We start from the raw sequence: 15,794 nt of genomic DNA, 5'->3' as shown, positions 1-15,794 counted from the left end.
TACATTGAACTCAAATTAATGTGCAGTTGCATCTGTTAACACAGAATAACATTGCAACACAAAATGTAAGGCTAAATTGTATCAAAACCTGAAAGTGTTTTCTGCCAGAGGAACCAAGTGTGTGTGCACTCTCCTTCCTATCGGTAACATTCATCGAGTCAAAAAAACATTGTGACTACATGAGTTGAGGGCCTGAAATCTTATGTTCTCCATGTGACTGACATAGATTACTCGATGTTTGAGTGTTTACACACACAAGTACCTCAAGTTAGTATTTGTCCTTGTATGGTAACATAAACAGTACTTGGGATGATGTTTTATTTATTTAACTAGTCAAGTCAGTTAAGAACAAATTCTTATTTACAATGACAGCCTACCCCGGCCAAACCCTAACCTGGAAGAGACTGCGCCAATTGTGCACCTCCCTATGAGCCTCCCAATCATGGCCGGTTGTGATACAGTCTGGAATCAAACCAGGGTCTGTAGTGATGCCTCTAGCACTAAAATGCAGTGCCTTAGACCACTGCGCCACTCAGGAGCCATGTGACAGAATGACATAAAAAGGATAAATAGAAATTGCAAACAGGTAGCCCACTGGAAATATGGGAGTTCATTGAAGTTGATAAGAGTACAATAACAAGGAGGTTTACAGTTATCCTGCCTCTGTCACTGGAGTGCTCACCTCAGTAAACCTCAGAATATTGCCATTCATCAGGATTTCCCACTCTCCAATTGTCAATTACTTTTCAATGATTTTCAAGGAAGAAAATAAAGTTTGTCCCCCACTGGTGATCATATCAAGTCTCAACTGGACAACATCCTGATCCTGTTCCAATGCAAAATTAGTGCTAAGCCATGTATAGGGGTGGTAGGTGTCACTTCCTGATCTGTTTCACCTGTCCTTGTGCTTGTCTCCACCCCCCTCCAGGTGTCGCCCATCTTCCCGACTTAACCCTGGGTATTTATACCTGTGTTTTCTGTCTGTCTGTGCCAGTTCGTCTTGTTTGTTCCAAGTCAACCAGCATTTTGTCTCAGCTCCTGCTTCCCCAGTCTCTCTTTTCTCGTCCTCCTGATTTTGACCCTTGCCTGTCCTGACTCTTTGCCTGCCTGCCGTCCTGTACCTTGGCCCCACTACTCTGGATTACCGACCTCAGCCTGGCCTGACCCTGGCCCTGCCTGCCGTCCTGTACCTTGGCCCCACTACTCTGGATTACCGACCTCAGCCTGGCCTGACCCTGGGCCTGCCTGCCGTCCTGTACCTTGGCCCCACTACTCTGGATTACCGACCTCAGCCTGGCCTGACCCTGGGCCTGCCTGCCGTCCTGTACCTTGGCCCCACTACTCTGGATTACCGACCTCAGCCTGGCCTGACCCTGGGCCTGCCTGCCGTCCTGTACCTTGGCCCCACTACTCTGGATTATCAACCCCTGCCTGCCTTGACCTGTCAATTACCTTCCCCTGTTGTTGCAATAAACATTGTTACTTCAACACAGTCTGCACTTGGGTCTTACCTGATAGTACAAACTGGCCATGACTGACCCAGCAGATTTGGACCAGCTCCGCAATGCTATCTCCTCCCAAGGAGCCCTCATTGGTAGACATGAGGAGATGCTTTGTGGTCCGATGGAAGGGTTCCAGGAAGTGGCCGAACGCCACAACCTAGCATTGGACTCTTTGCGGGAGCAATTCCGTGGGTTGCCTACTAGACGGTAACCTCCCAGCCCCTCAGTAACCGTCACCCCGGTTTCCCGGGAACCCTGCTTACCTACCCCGTAGCGCTACGATGGAGATTCCAGAACCTGCCGGGCCTTTGTCTCCCAGTGCTCCCTCGTTTTCGAGCTGCAGCCTTCTTCATTCTCCTCGGACTGCTCGAAGATAGCATACATATTATGCTTATGTCCGGGAGGGCACTCGCCTGGGCCACGGTGGTGTGGGAGCAACAATCCACTGTCTGCCTCAGTCTGGAGGTATTTGTGGTGGAGGTGAGAAAGGTTTTCGAGGCTCCGGGGTCCGGGAGAGAGGCAGCCTGGAAGTTACTTCAGTTTCGGCAGGACTCCCTCAGTGTGGCAGACTATGTGGTGGATTTCAGCATGCTAGCAGAGGAGGGTGCCTGGAACCCGAAAGCGCTGTATGGATTCCTGCATGGATTATCGGAGGAGGTAAAGGATCAGCTTGCAGCCCAGGAACACCCAATGGATCTTGACTCACTCATCGCTTTAACCATCCGGATCGATGGTTGGCTACAGGAACGTAGGAGAGACAAGACGTCTGATTGCGGTTCCAATCGCTCACTCGAGGATCCCACATTACATCTGATGAACTCCGGATGTCCCCAGCGTTTTTGTCCCTGAAAGGATCCGAGCTTACCCGAGTTCCTCCAAGAGCCTCCGAAGACTGCCGATATGCCCTTTCCCGAGCCGATGCAGCTCGGCAGGGCTAGGCTGCCTTCAGCCGAACGGGTACGCAGACTTAACACCCAGAGTTGTCTGTATTGTGGTTCTGCCGGTCATTATGTGTCTACCTGTCCCTTCACGAGACCTAGCTCATTGGTAGGAATGAGTACTCTGGTGTATAAAGGATAATGTTTCTTCTCGCCCCCTTCTCCATGCCACCCTGCTGTGGGGCGACCAGTCTAAGTCTCTCCAGAGACTCATCGACTCGGGGGCCGATATGAGTCTTATGGACGTTACCCTGGCGTCCGATCTGGGCATCCCCACTCAACCCCTCCTATCATCCTACGAGTGTTGGGGAACCACAGCGAGACAATCTAATTCCTGCTAATTGAGTCTCTGCATTCTCTTGGCTCCAGCGACACAATCCCTTGATTGACTGGTCTATTGGTGCCATCGTGGGCTGGAATCTGTTCTGCCATGCCCATTGCCTGAAATCAGCTCTGCCTGCCCCGGGATGTCTTCCTGGGGGCTTGGAAATTCCCCGAACCTCTCCGCCATTCCCGCGGAGTACCAGGACCTCCGGGAGGGGTTCAGTAAGGCCCGGGCCACTTCGCTTCCAAAACACCGACCAGCACTCAAGGAGATTAAGCTGCATGCGCTGGCACGACGCTATGGCTCCGCGGCTACAAGCCGCGACCTTTCCCCCCCTGCTCCAAAATCAATAGCCCCTCTGCTGTTCATCCTCTGTTGCCCCGTACCCTCTGTCTACTTTCTACTTTTCATGTGTCTAGATCTAAACCCATGTCTCACAGCTCTTTGTCTCCTGTTTCCCCAGTCTCTCTTTTCTCGTCCTCCTGGTTTTGACCCTTGCCTGTCCTGACCATGAGCCTGCCTGCCGTCCTGTGCCTTTGCACCCACTCTGGATTACCGACCTCTGCCTGACCTGACCCTGGGCCTGCTTGCCATCCTGTACCTTGGCCTCACTACTCTGAATTATCGACCCCTGCCTGCCTTGACCTGTCGTTTACTGATCCCTGTTGTTGCAATAACCATTGTTACTTCAACACAGTCTGCACTGGGGTCTTACCTGAAACCTGATAGGCAGGTGGCCTAGCAGTTATAGAGGCAAGCCAGCAACCGGAGGGCTGCCAGTTCGAATCCTGTGACCGACGGGAAAAATCAGGAGGAAAGCAAGCTGGCAACAGGAGGGTTGCTGGTATCAAATCCTAGATGCCACTGCCTGCCGTTGTGCCCTTGAACAAGGCACTTAACACCCCACAACAGCTCCCCAGAGGAGTTGGGTTAAAAGCAGAAGTCAAATTTTGGTTGGACCTTATAATTGACCAATAATGTGATCTTAAAGGTGCAGTAAAAAACGTGATCGTCCTGTGTTTTATATACAGTATATTTCCACACTACAAGGTTGGAATAATACTGTGAAATTGTGAAAATTATGATAATTCCCTTTTAGTGTAAGAGCTGTTTGAAAAAAAACACATTCAATTTCAGCCTGTTTTGGAGGCATGGAGTTTTGGCCTGCCTAGTGAAATAAGAAAGGGAGTACCATACCTCTCTGCCAATAACAACTAGTTTTCCCCCTCCCCAATTAGACCACTCCCAGACAGTTCTAGTAAAATTATTGCTTGAGAAATTGCTCTTTGCTTAGAAGTTATGTTTTTTTTGCCATTTTAATTTAACATACACAGTAAGGTAGTTAATTGTTTCCCAGAAATTATTTGAAATTGAGATAAAATGGCTGCATTGGACATTTAATCTTAATGTATAAAGACAATTTACTAAGACTTTTCCACAGTGAAATGTTATACCTGTTGTTATCCAGAGGGATGAACAACATCCCTCTGGATAAAACGTAGATGAAACGTAGAGAAGGAATAAGGTATTGAGGTAAGGTGTAGAGAAATTTTTTAGATGCAAAATGTGTCAATGTTCCACAGGTGCAAACCCTTAATAAATCTGTCCAAGAGGCAGATTTGCTTCTTTGGCGCATGTGCTTGTCCTTCTTACCTGCTGAATGGTTGTCAGGCTATAATTCAACATGGTTACAAGGATAGACCCATAACAAATCTATAACCATAACTAGGGTATATACTGTATAGCCCTATATAGGATGCCGCGAATCTGCGCATGGGAGTCCTAGAAGGCTACAAGGCGAGGCCTGGAAAATAACTGGCAAAATCTTTTAGGGAAGTACTTATTTCCGAAAATCCTCTTACTGAAGGTATACCTATAATCCATAACTCCTTGTCCATCCATCCGGACTGTATAATGTGTGGATATCTGTAAAGAAACCGTCCGAGCCTATCTTTATCCAAACCCGCACCTATAACTCGGCTGTGGTAGACAGCTTGAAAGACATTCTTCCATGTAGCCTACCACTGTCTACCCCAGCTGAGTTATAGGTTTCTTTACAGATATCCACACACATTATACAATCCGGATGGACGGACAAGGAGTTACGGATTAGAGATTTGCCTTCAGTAACAGGATTTTCAGAATCAAGTACCCCCCTAAGGCTCAACATTATAGCCTTCTAGGACTCCCATGCACAGATGCGGGGCATCCTATATAGCTTGTGACATTTACATATCACTCCCTGTTGAGTGTCTCAGTCATGTAAGCGTAACCATGTTCTCTGAGTTTTGCAAGCCCACCATAGGGCAGAAGGAGAAGTAGGTCATGGGCTGTTTTGATGCTCAATATTTTCTGTCACTGCTCCCAGAGGGGAAAGGGGAAAGAGTACTGCACTGAAGAGCAGCATAACACTGAATATTGATTGTCCTGCACAACAAAATGTCTGCAAAGAGCAGAAAGGCTATTCTTCTGAATACGTAAGTGAAGAAATTGTGATTCATGGATTTGATTGAACTTATGTTTAATATAAGGGGTGTGTTTTGTCTGGAACCAATGGCCAGGTATGGCCTGGGCTTAAGGTGAACCAAAATGGACTTAGCCTGGCGCATGTCGGAGGACAATGCTAAAAAAAACTCGCTGACTAATGCATGGCATGACTATTTACGGCAGAGTTGTTGTGATATTGCAGAGCTCATTTTTCCTAAAGAAATCTGCTATTTTATTTGACCATGGTAAAAAGTGTATAGATAGATAGACCAAAGAGGTGGATGGAAAGAAGAACCACCGAACTGCAGTAGCCTACTGCTGCTGTGAACGATTACATACTGTATCACACAGTCCAAGCCTGTAGGCCAGGTGTGGAACAGCAAAGACACCCAGGTACATGACTCTGCCATTACGTGCCAAACATTTACAGTTGCACTCCTCTCCTCTGGATAAAAAAGACCTAAATTCACATACATGGGTACCATCTGCATCTAACTGTTTGTTATGTGTAACCAACCACAACAAAGACCCCACTCAGTGAGATCAAAAAAGGAAGCCATGTCTGTGAAAGAACATAGTGGGGAGAGAGAGAGAGAGAGAGAGAGTGAGAGAGAAATCGAATGAGAGAGAGAGAGAAAGAAAGAGAGAGAAGCAGAGAGAGAGAGAGAAATAGAAGGAGAGGGAGAGAGAGAGAGAGAAATAGGAGAGAGAGAGAGAAATAGAAGGAGAGAGAGAGAGAGAGAGAGAGAAATAGAAGGAGAGAGAGAGAGAGAGAGAGAGAGAGAGAGAGAGAGAGAGAGAGAGAGAGAGAGAGATAGAAGGAGAGAGAGAGAGAGAGAGAGATAGAAGGAGAGAGAGAGAGAGAGAGAGAGAGAGAGAGAGAGAGAGAGAGAAATAGAAGGAGAGAGAGAGAGAGAGAGAGAGAGAGAGAAATAGAAGGAGAGAGAGAGAGAGAGAGAGAGAGAGAGAGAGAGAGAGAGAGAAATAGAAGGAGAGAGAGAGAGAGAGAAGGAGAGAGAGAGAGAGAGAGAGAGAGAGAAGGAGAGAGAGAGAGTGAGAGGGAGAGGAAGAGGAAGAGGGAGGGGCAGTCTATGCAGGCCAGTGCTGAGTCGATAGCTCTTGACATGGCTGAAATCGGTCAGGTCTGCCCCGCTTACATAAAGGCATGGAAACATGGGAGAGAGTGCAGCCCAGCCAGGGGGCGGGAGGGAGGTCTCACTGATGATACAGCGGGACAAGAGAGGACAGCAGGCTGTGAGAGCAGAGAAAGCAGACGTCACATGGGCCGAGAGCTGAGAGACAGATATCACATGACCCCACACAACTTCTTATTTTTTCGATTGACTGACTGAAGCAAGAGAACATGGTCCCTTAGTAAGAAGGGGGTGAGGGGAATAATTAAAAGGCATCTAGACTTTTAGATTTTAGAACAGTTTTTGTCAGAAGTTTGGTGACATTGTAATAGGCTTGGCATATGTTTGATGTTATGCACATAAGCACAACAGTCACACAGTTAGGCAGGCATACTGTTAACCAGTAACACATTTGTTAAGTAATTTTCTGTGATTTCTTATCACATATCTTGATGTATCAAGTTTTAACATGTAAGGTAAAACTTCTCATGAACTTGCCTTTATCCCATGTAGGCTCTATACTACAACTAGTTCAGTGACCTTTGAGTTAGATCATTTACAATTCTTCTTCATAATAACTTCTGTTATTATGTTTCAAATGTACTTTCAATGTTAAAGGTGCAATTGTGAAAATCACTTCGCCATTTCTTGGTTGCTAAAATTCAAATAGTTTGCCTCATTTCAGTTTATGTGACAAAACAAGCAATGTATAGTGTAGAGAGTCATTTTGCCATCTAAATCGCTGTGAAATATATTTTCAATAACCAAAGATATTATATTTTCAGCTGTTTGAAGCTGGTGTGCAAAACCGAAAGCAAAAGACACAATAACGAAACTGAAAAATAGAAATAGAGCACATTAAATAGATCTACCCCTTCTTAGACTTGCTTTGAATGAGAATGACACATCTATAATTCTCATTTCTATGTACATTTGGTCAGGTCGCCCAAAAGGTTACATATTGCAACCGTTGTTACACTGTTGTTACCAAAGCAGTAAATGAAGGAATCTTGAATATATTTTAAGTTCTTCTGCAATCATATTCTTTAAACTCAGACTAAGTAGCTTTAACTCTCAAACCCTGAAAATCACACCACAGGGCCAGATCAGCTTTTTATTACAAAAAGCCTTTCCAAGCACAACCAATCTGATTTCTTTGGGCTAAATTTGGTAATCATGGGTCAGTTATGCTTCCCCACTTCAAACCCATCTTTCATTAAATACATACGAAACTTGAACTGTTGTGGAATGACTGAGGGAGCATATAACTTAACTCCAGACCAAAATATCCCATGGATGCTGTTCAGGGTGAATGCTTGCTTTTTAAAAAAATGACACCTGTACATACAATAGGATATACATTTATAATAAAAATCTCTCTCTCTCTCTCTCTCTCTCTCTCTCTCTCTCTCTCTCTCTCTCTCTCTCTCTCTCTCTCTCTCTCTCTCTCTCTCTCTCTCTCTCTCTCTCTCTCTCTCTCTCTCTCTCTCTCTCTCTCTCTCTCTCTCTCTCTCTCTCTCTCTCTCTCTCTCTCTCTCTCTCTCTCTCTCTCTCTCTCTCTCTCTCTCTCTCTCTCTCTCTCTCTCTCTCTCTATATATATATATATATATATATATATATATATATATATATATATATATATATATGTGCGTGTGTGTAATTGAATTGCAAGCAAGGCCATGATTCAACATAACATTTAACATACACTGAGTGTACAAAACATTTGTACACATATCGGTCACAAAGAGGATTTAGGTTTGGGTACATGAACAAGTACATGTGTAGCACAAATGTATGATAAATGGACACTAAACAATACATGCTTCCATTCATCATCTGAGAATTCATGGTTCAAATCTTCTTCTCATTTTGTTTTAATGTTCAGAATAGATGAGGGATGTACCAATGAAACATATACACTGAGTATACAAAACATTAAGAACATCTGCTCTTTCCGTGACATAGACTGGCAATGTGAATCCAGGTCAAAGTTCAGATCCCTTATTGAAGTCACTTGTTAAATCCACTTCAATCAGTGTAGATGAATAGGAGGAGACAAGTTAAAGAAGGATTTTTAAGCCTTGAGACAATTGAGACATGGATTATGCATGCGTGCCATTCAGAGGGTGAATGGGCAAGACAAAACATTTAAGTGCCTTTGAATGGGGTATGGTATTAAGTGCCAGGTGCACCGGTTTGTGTCAAGAACTGCAACGCTGCTGGGTTTTTCACGCTTAACAGTTTCCAGTGTGTATCAAGAATGTTCCACCACCCAAAGGACATTCAGTCAACTTGACACAACTGTGGGAAGCATTGGAGTCAACATGGGCCAGCATCCCTGTAAAAAGCTTTTGACACCTTGTGGAGTCCATGCCCTGACGAATTGAGGCTGTTCTGAGGGCAACTACATATGAGGAAGGTGTTCTTAATGTTTCCTGTATAGGCAGTCTATTTGACATACTCTACTTTCTATTATTGAAGGAATAACACAAACGACTCGCCATGAGCATTGGGTTACAGGGTTTGTTCACACAAGTATTCCCCTCCCCTCCCCCTGCACGCACACACACACACACACACACACAAACACACACACAGCTAGGAGTCTAAACGACATTTTCTACCGTATTATAATTATATGCTATGAAACATGTTCATTGCTACAATATTTATGCCTACAGTTCGTTTATGAGTCAAAACTTGTGGTTTGGACTATTAAAATGACTGTAGCACTATTTTACCTATCATTGCTTAAACGATATACTGCATTTCTTTTTGAGCATTTAATCTAATATAATAGTTTTTTCTCTCAACAGATTTTAATCAGGCTTTGATGCATACAAACATCGGCGTTCCAATGTGACAGTCCCTCAGAAAGCCTTTACTGTCATCAAAAACACTATCAGAATACCACATAATTCCTGTATGTAGGCTACAGGGTATTTGCGGTATGCCTTACGCCTACGGAATGAATAATTGACACTGTATAATTAATATATTTTTGCTGAGTGCTTATGACAGTCGTTCATGCACGTTTTAATGATGCATTCTGACGAGATAAAGAAAAAGCAGCGTTCTTACCTTCGACAGCCCCTACCATTGGGAATATCCATACAAAATATAACATATCCATAACAACTGAAATACTTGGCATTTTGGCTGTAAGAAGCCAAGGCATTCATAGAAAACAGGTCCACCAGCGGGCCATTGACAGCGAATTCATCTACAGAAGCGCAAAACCACACACAGCCAATGGTTAGAACGAACCGCTTTTGCAGGGAGAACACGCATAATCTAAACGTTTGGGCGAAACCAACGTGAATCATACAGGGGGCAATGTACACGACATGGCCAATGGTGTGTGGACACCCCTTCGAATTAGTGGATTCGGCAATTTCAGCCACACACGTTGCTGAAAGGTGTTTAATATTGAGCACACAGCCATGCAATCTCCATAGACAAACATTGGCAGTAGAATGGCCCGTACTGAAGAGATCAATGACTTTCAACGTGGCACCATCATAGGATGCCACCTTTCCAACAAGTCAGTTTGTCAAATTTCAGAGCTGCCCAGTCAACTGTAAGTGCTGTTATTGTGAAGTGGAAACGTCTAGGAGCAACAACGGCTCAGCCACGTAGTGGTAAGCCAGTCAAGCTCACAGAACGGGACCGCCGAGTTCTGAAGCACGCAGCGTGTAAAAATCGTCTGTCCTCGGTTGCAACACTCACAACCAATTTCCAAACTGCCCCTGGAAGCAAGGTCAGCACAATGACTGTTCGTTGGGAGATTCATGAAATGGGTTTCCATGGCCAAGCAAGATCATCCTGCCCAATGCCAAGCGTCGTCTGGAGTGGTGTATAGCTCTTCACACTTCACCATCTGGCAGTCCGACGGACAAATCTTTGTTTGGTGGATGCCAGGAGAATGCTACCTGCCCAAATGCATAGTGTCAACTGTAATGTTTGGTGGAGGAGGAACAATGGTCTTGGGCTGTTTTTCATTGTTTGGGATTGTGCCCTTTGCTCCAGTGAAGGCTAATCTTAATGCTTCAGCATACAATGACATTCTAGACGCACAGTTTGGGGAAGGCCCTTTCCTGTTTCAGCATGACAATGCCCCCATGCACAAAGCGAGGTCTATACAGGAAGGGTTTGTCAAGATCTATGTGGAAGAACTTGACTGGCCTGCATAGAGCCCTGACCTCAACGCTATCCAACACCTTTGGGATGAATTGAAACGTTGACTGTGTGCCAGACTTAAATACCAAACATCAGTGCCCAACCTCACCTATGCTCTTGCGGCTGAATGGAAGCAAGTCCCCGCAGCCACGTTCCAACATGTAGAGGAAAGCCTTCCCAGAAGAGTGGAGGCTGTTAAAGCAGCAAAGGGTGGACTAACTTAAATGTAATGCCCATGATTTTGGAATGAGATGTTCAACGAGCAGGGGTCCACATACTGTTGTAGTGTATCTGTAATTTGGAGATGGCTGCAATCTTCCTTTGCAAGATCCCTCTGATATGCGATTTTAATAATTGTTGTAATTAAATCAACTCAATGTGCACTATTATACGGTGGATTTCATCTTTTTTTGTGTACATACTAGCAACAATACTACCACCACCACTATAAATATCCTGCCACCAGTTGTAGCTACAATTACATAGAGCATACATTCATAAAATATTTGAATAAAGTGGTTAAATTGCACGTTTTGTTGATTGACTGAGCCTGTCTTTATAGGACATGTTTTGGAACACACACACACACACACACACACACACACACACACACACACACACACACACACACACACACACACAGACACACACACACACACACACACACACACACACACACACACACACACACACACACACACACACACACACACATGTTAGGATCACACTGTTGAGTGGAGATAAGAGTAGTGCATAGTGTTTCTTAACTAATGGTCATTAAAGCCACTGGCTCTTTGAAGCAGCTGCATGAACATTATTACACCTCTCTGCTAAAATATTAAGACTTTTCAAATGCCTCAGCAGTAAGTATCATTTTTATAAATGTATATATTTATACTTATGATAATCTGTAGGTGAATAATAAACAAAGAAAAGCATGTAAACTATTTTCAAATGAAAAGGTCCGACATCTTTGGCGCTTCTCCTGAATGTACAGTATCCTTCAAGAACAAGGGTGCCACCGTGAGTAGGAAATAGAAACAACATGATATGAGTTGTGTTTTTTAGAAATAATGGTTTCTGGAGAGGTTGGGAGTCAGGTTGGCGCCTGGAAACAGAAATTACAGATTGGGGCTTTATAATCATAGAGAGGGTCGACTATTGTCTGATTCTGCTTAGTGTGATGGATCATCCAATTGGAATGCTAGGATTTGGTATGGTCAGTAAGAAACAAGTGGCCAATTGTCAAGTGCACACTTGGTCTTTGACCCTAACCTGAGAACATCAACAAAGCAATGCATCCTGGAATTGACCCCTATTTAGTCATGGATTAACACTTCCCATTTCTCTAATCAACAGCACTTAAAGTAATGTGACAGACATGGAGCGCAGGGCACCTGATATCAAGCCTTAAAACCCCCTACTGTAAGAACAGTACGTTCATTTCCCAACAACACCTTAATTAAGATCTGCCCATCACTACATTTATTATGATGAGATAATTATTTATTATATTAATTACATTTATTATAAAATTAATTAATTATGATAAGATTGTTGGATACAGTCCTAATTTAATAGTTTGAATAAATGTGTATTTAAGATTATATTTTGTAGTAAAAAAACAAACACCTGCTATTTCTGTTTCCATATTGCATAAAAACAGAATAACACAACCAAAGAAAAAACTATTTAGAATGAAAACAATTAAACCACCCACTGGCCACTGCATTAATCATTTGAATGTTGATCCTACCTGAATACTGTATACTATGGGTCTTACTAGCATACTTATTAGCATACATACTTACTAGTATACTATGGGTCGTACTAGCATCATTTAGCGGCTAGGTGGATCTAGCACATCACATCTGTTTGGATTCTGAATTATACATGTTTGATGCACAGGGACACATCAAACACATTGATGTGCTGATCAAAACCATATGCATGTCTATTGTCACTGTACACTCTCAGAGAGTGCGCAGCAGGCTGGCGCTGGATCTGTGTTCCTGTGCTGCCTGTGGACAGCTGAGATCCGCTCAATGAGAAATAACAAAATAATGACAAAGCATCCCAGTCGCGCTTCTGTGTATTTCATATTTACATCTAGAATATTTGCCAACATTAATCATACAATGAATTTTGTGGAAAAATTGATATCTGGCATATTTTTCGAGTATTTCAGTTCAATTATATAGCAGATGAATGTGAAACATGCTGCTGGGATTTCAGTTGGAAAACCAGGCTGATTCACAGCAAAACACAGTAGAGTTTTGGTAGATAAAGATGTAAGGAAGATAAAACAGAGCAGCGCCTGCCGACCAGAGAGGGCGGGAGGAAGTGAGGAGGGGGGCAGGGGGAGGCAAAGAGGGAGTGGGTCTAGGGTGAGGAAATAGAGCAGAAGATTATGGGACTGACATAAAGGAATCCAGCATAACTCAGTCTCAAGATGAGTGAGGGCTGGAAAACAGCAGATTAAGAGGAGCCAGAGGTCGTTCCCATGGAAACCTTTGCACAGGGAGTTTGGCCACCCTCTAGTCTGACAATGTGAGCTGAGCACAGATTGTAGGTCACACATGGCACCAACAATCCAGTCAGGTCTAATCTGTCTTGATTTATGGGTCATAAATTGAACTTGGAAGCTGGTTCCCTCTCTGGCTTCCTTCACTGATGACGCTCATTTCTTTATTATCTAATGTCGATCCTGCCACACAGCCAAATTTAGCAACACAACCTGACTAGATAGGGAAGTAAAGTTGGCCACAGATTTTTTAATGAATGTTATAAAACTGATCCATGGTCAGCTCATACCCTCAAATACAAAGGGATAAAACACACACACAAACACACAAACACACACACACAGATACGTACACACATGGTAACACGGTGTACAAAAGAGCTACACAACTAGTGTGGTCTTGGATAAAGGTCTTTTTATAGAATTCAATAGTCTATGGACTTACATCATGCATTACGAAAAGACACACACCCACTCACTTTCCTGATTTTCCTCGAGGCAAATGCTGAAGACACTATGATCAAACAACTCCCCTGACTGTTTCCTGCCTGTAATGACAAAACAAAACCATCAGGGATTGGATCATTATGTGGACAAATTGGGCCTCCAGGCAAAAACCAATGCTTGGGAAATAAGTATTTACTAGACAAAAAATTATTGCAATTAATTAATTGCAAAGAATAAGGTTGAAATGGTCAAGGTAACTTTTCGGTGACCCCTGACTAGTGCAGTGCAGAGTGAGATAAGTCAGAGTGAGGCGTGAGGTGAAGAGGTGACAAGGTACATGGTGGATGTCTGAAGATGTCCGAAGATGTCCTAATATGGATGCCGTACTTAATGCCATACCTGATTTTTTTTTTCTTCAGTATTTCACCACCACAAATCCTAACTGTTTCCTGAAATGAGAAGTACAGTAAGTAAACACCACACTGACTATTTCCAGTCCCACGCACCCAGTGAACTTGTCCTTGATTATGATGTGTACTGAAGTGCGTCTGGCCTTTCAGGCCTCTGCACTAAATTGAAAAAATTGACCTTGCTGATGGAGGTGACACGAGCCTGCTCTGGAAGACATTTCCGGAGCTAAATGGTCTCTACAAAGACTGCCACGCAGCTGCAGGAAGAAGCAAATACAGTAGTTAAAAAGTACTTTAATATCTTGTGCCAGACATTGTTCTCCTGAGAATTCACCATCTTTTTTATTTAAACATTTTCATAAATGCTGTTTAGAAGAAACTAGCAGAAATAGGCAGTCAGTCATGCATGACTTGTGCCCAAAACCTACGTTCTGTAAATTTTGCATAATTAAAAATCTTAATTTAAAAAGTCAATATTAATTAAGGAATGATGTAGAACATATAAATGTCAAGATGACTGTAATTGACATCTCACTTTGACTCCTGTATGATGGCAATGTGAAGAAAAACTATTCACGCTGCATGGGGTTAATGTCTATCTGTCTGTCAGTGACCTTCCACTTTCTCCTGCTTGGCTGCAGTGATGAGGTCACAGCAGAGATAGGAGGGGTCAGAAATGGACAGCAGCAAATAGCATCTTCCTCTTTTCACTCCATCCGGAAGTGGCTTGGCTTATGGAGCGAGGGTGGAGAGGTGTCTAGAAAATCTCTCATTTGCATTCTCTCTCTCTTTTGCATTTTGGTACAGTCCATAGTTACTCACATAAGCACATATCTAACACAAATTGTGAATATAAGACAGGCTCTGAGACTTAGGAATTCCTCCTACACTCACATGCAGTAATCCATTCTGAGGATTCACTCTTAGAAAAAAAAGGAGCTATCGAGAACCTAAAAAGGTTCTTCGGCTGTCCCCATAGGAAAACCCTTTGAAGAACCCTTTTTGGTTCCAGCTAGAACCCTGTTGGTTCTACATGGAACCCAAAAGGGCTCTATCTGGAACCAAAAGTATTGTCTTATGGGGATTGCCAAAGAACCCTTTTGGAACGCTTTTTTCTAAGGGTGTGGATTCACTTTGTGTTTTGTCTGTAGCTACTGTATGGCCGACTGCCTGTGATACATATTAACTTCCAAACGAATAATAATAAAGTTATGTTAGGAAGTTGGAGGTCCTTTGTTCTGGTGAGCAACACTTCCTTAGTAGTATAATTTAATTGAATGTTCTTGAAACATTTGGGAAAATATCTGGACGTGAGATGAATCTGCATAAAAGTCAAATATTTTGTATTCTCTCATGATGGCTCCATCAGTTTAGCTGCATATCTGGGTGTCTCAGTTACCCGCCATTTGAAAGACCTCCTAAAGGCAAACAGAGTTACCATAACATACCAAACAGAGTTACTATAACATACCAAACAGAGTTACTATAACATACCAAACATAGTTACTATAACATACCAAACATAGTTACTATAACATACCAAACATAGTTACTATAACATACCAAACAGAGTTACTATAACATACCAAACAGAGTTACTATAACATACCAAACAGAGTTACCATAACATACCAAACAGAGTTACTATAACATACCAAACATAGTTACTATAACATACCAAACAGAGTTACTATAACATACCAAACAGAGTTACTATAACATACCAAACAGAGTTACTATAACATACCAAACAGAGTTACTATAACATACCAAACAGAGTTACTATAACATACCAAACAGAGTTACCATAACATACCAACAGAGTACTACATACCACAGAGTTACTAT

The 15,794-nt window shown here is 43.0% G+C and overlaps 1 protein-coding gene across 1 annotated transcript in view; it reads right to left on the bottom strand.

Annotated features, from left to right (window-relative positions):
• Positions 1 to 9,628, bottom strand: part of LOC109869324 (ephrin type-B receptor 2-like) — a 57,106-nt gene extending 47,478 nt beyond the window's left edge. The window contains exon 1 of the mRNA XM_020459401.2: positions 9,468 to 9,628. Within this exon, the coding sequence (XP_020314990.2) occupies positions 9,468 to 9,564 (97 nt within the window). The 5' untranslated portion in view covers positions 9,565 to 9,628. The remainder of the gene's footprint in view (positions 1 to 9,467) is intronic.
• Positions 9,629 to 15,794: the final 6,166 nt, after the last annotated feature.

The sequence above is a fragment of the Oncorhynchus kisutch genome, linkage group LG24 (assembly GCF_002021735.2).
Source record: "Oncorhynchus kisutch isolate 150728-3 linkage group LG24, Okis_V2, whole genome shotgun sequence".
NCBI lineage: Eukaryota > Metazoa > Chordata > Actinopteri > Salmoniformes > Salmonidae > Oncorhynchus > Oncorhynchus kisutch.
Note: the sequence above shows the minus strand (reverse complement) of the source record. Positions and strands in the feature narration are given on the sequence as shown.